Source organism: Oryx dammah, unplaced genomic scaffold (assembly GCF_014754425.2).
Source record: "Oryx dammah isolate SB20612 unplaced genomic scaffold, SCBI_Odam_1.1 HiC_scaffold_997, whole genome shotgun sequence".
NCBI classification, from domain to species: Eukaryota; Metazoa; Chordata; class Mammalia; order Artiodactyla; family Bovidae; genus Oryx; species Oryx dammah.
This window is the reverse complement of record NW_024071140.1, coordinates 1-2,563: the sequence shown is the minus strand read 5'-3', so window position 1 is coordinate 2,563 and position 2,563 is coordinate 1. Positions and strand designations below refer to the sequence as shown.

The following is a 2,563-nucleotide window of genomic DNA, read 5'->3' as shown; positions in this document are numbered from 1 at the left end:
CTGATATATACGTAGATAAAGAAAGTATTTTATACATACACACTATATGAATTATGACTGAGCCATAAAATATGAAACATTTCCATTTGCAACAAGGTGGATGTGTCTAGGATGTATTTATTCTAAGAGAGGTAGGTCAGAAAAAGACAATGCCGCATGATTTCACTTATTTGTGGAATCTAAAAATTAAACAAAATCAAAGGAAAATAGGCTTATACAGATACAGAAATTTGGTGAGTTTCAAGAAAGGAGGAGGGGGTTGGCAAAATAGATTCAGGGGATTTTGAAGTACAAACTTCAGTTATGTAATAAGGAAGCCAGAGGGATGTAATATAGGCATACAGAATATGGTCAATAATATTGTAATAAATTTGTTAGGAACTATTGTTACTAGATATATTGTTAGTCATTTTATAATGTATGTAAAAGTAAAATCACTTTATAGCCCATTTGAAGCTAACATACTGTTATACATCCAACATTTCAATAAGAAATCCATTTAAAAAAGGATGAAGAGGCATATTGAACAAGTGGTAGTAGCATAGTGTTTATGGAGACAAATAGCTTGCAAGTTTCAAATATCTGTCAGTTTTAAAATTCTGTAAATTGTTCTGAGTATTCTTTTCTTTTTATTCTTATTTTAAAATCTAAAGTATTCCTTTAAAAATTGCAAATAGAACTACCTTATGACCCAGCAATCCCACTGCTGGGCATACACATGGAGGAAACCAGAATTGAAAGAGACACGTGTACCCCAATGTTCATCGCAGCACTGTTTATAATAGCCAGGACATGGAAACAACCTAGATGTCCATCAGTAGATGAATGGATAAGAAAGCTGTGGTACATATACACAATGGAGTATTACTCAGCCATTAAAAAGAATACATTTGAATCAGTTCTGATGAGATGGATGAAACTGGAGCCAATTATACAGAGTGAAGTAAGCCAGAAAGAAAAACACCAATACAGTATACTAACACATATATATGGAATTTAGAAAGATGGCAATGATGACCCTGTATGCAGGACAGCAAAAAAGACACAGATGTGTATAACGGACTTTTGGACTCAGAGGGAGAGGGAGAGGGTGAGATGACTTGGGAGAATGGTATTGAAACATGTATAATATCATGTAAGAATCGAATTGCCAGTCTATGTACGATGCAGGATATGGCATGCTTGGGGCTGGTACTTGGGGATGACCCAGAGAGATGTTATGGGGAGGGGGGTGGGAGGGGGGTTCAGGTTTGGGAATGCATGTACACCCGTGGTGGATTCATGTCAATGTATGGCAAAACCAATACAGAATTGTAAAGTAAAATAAAAAATAAATAAATTAAAAAAAATAAAATCTAAAGTAATATTTGATTGTATTAACATGTTAAATTTAAAGATTATATTTGTACTTTACTCTTTGACCTCTGTACTTCATATAGAAAAGCTTGGATGTTCTCAACCACCTCAAATAGACCATGGAACCATTAACTCATTTAGCTCTGCAGAAGAAAGGAGAGAAATACATGAACAAAGGCTGTATGCACATGGCACGAAGTTAAGTTATACTTGTGAAGAAGGCTTCGAGATATCTGAAAATAATGTGATAATATGCCACATGGGAAAGTGGAGCTCTCCACCTCAGTGTGTAGGTGAGGACACTAGGCAAACCAAAATCTATTTTCAGTACCATTCACTAAAACTAATCAATTGTCATCAAAGTCATAAGACTCAATCCATTAGATTTCTAAATATATCAAGTAATTTATCTATATATAGATCATTTATGTATTAAAATAAAATCTATATTTTATACATTAAATCATTTGACATATAAAATTAATCATTTTTTATTAATAATTTCATTTGTTCTATAGAGAATCACTTTTCAATCTGGCAATTATTTTGTATTAACACTGGATGTGCAATAAAACTAAACTTAACTATTTATTTACTAAACCTATTTATATTCCTATCTATTTAAGTTTCAAAAACATGTTCCATGTCTTCCCGAAAATGTCCCTTTTAATTTCTTACAATTTATAGTACGTTTCCTAAGATGATGTGTGGAGTCTCAATGTGTTTTTCTTTCATTACTCATGATTGGTTAGAGAAGCACTGATGGTTTCTTTCATATATTGGAAATTTCAGTTTCAAGTTCTTGCTCAAGTGGACATACACCAGAAGGTAATTTTAGGAAAAATTTGTGCACTTTCCTCCCATGTCATGGAAGTTCCTGTATAAGGATTTATTATTTTCAAGTAAAACTACCAAATATGTTGACCAGTACATCAAATTAAATTTCAAAGTTAGCAAAACATGAAATCATTCTTTCATGTCTTCCCAGGACTTCCCTGTGGACTTCCACCTTATATTCAGAATGGTGGTGTATCTCACAAGAAAGACAGTTACCAATATGGAGAAGAAGTTACTTATGACTGTGATGAAGGGTTTGGAACTGATGGACCTGCATCTATAAGATGTTTAGGGGGGCAATGGTCTCGTCCACAAGATTGCAAAAGTATAGTATTTTTCCTTTTATTCTAAAGCTGACAAATATCTTTTA

At 33.2% G+C, this 2,563-nt stretch overlaps 1 protein-coding gene across 1 annotated transcript; it reads left to right on the top strand.

Moving 5' to 3' along the window:
- Positions 1-1,381: 1,381 nt before the first annotated feature.
- On the top strand, positions 1,382-2,544 carry LOC120859446 (complement factor H-like). Its single transcript, XM_040235551.1, has 2 exons — positions 1,382-1,649; positions 2,345-2,544. Exons 1-2 carry the CDS (start codon positions 1,382-1,384, stop codon positions 2,542-2,544), a joined length of 468 nt encoding a protein of 155 aa, XP_040091485.1.
- The last annotated feature ends 19 nt before the right edge of the window (positions 2,545-2,563 follow it).

Bases quoted from the DNA above. Each gene is read 5' to 3' on its own strand.
- LOC120859446 (XM_040235551.1), top strand. From the start codon at position 1,382: ATGTTAAATTTAAAGATTATATTTGTACTTTACTCTTTGACCTCTGTA. The intron at 1,650-2,344 runs GTGAGGACACTA...ATGTCTTCCCAG, and splicing joins CTCTCCACCTCAGTGTGTAG to GACTTCCCTGTGGACTTCCA.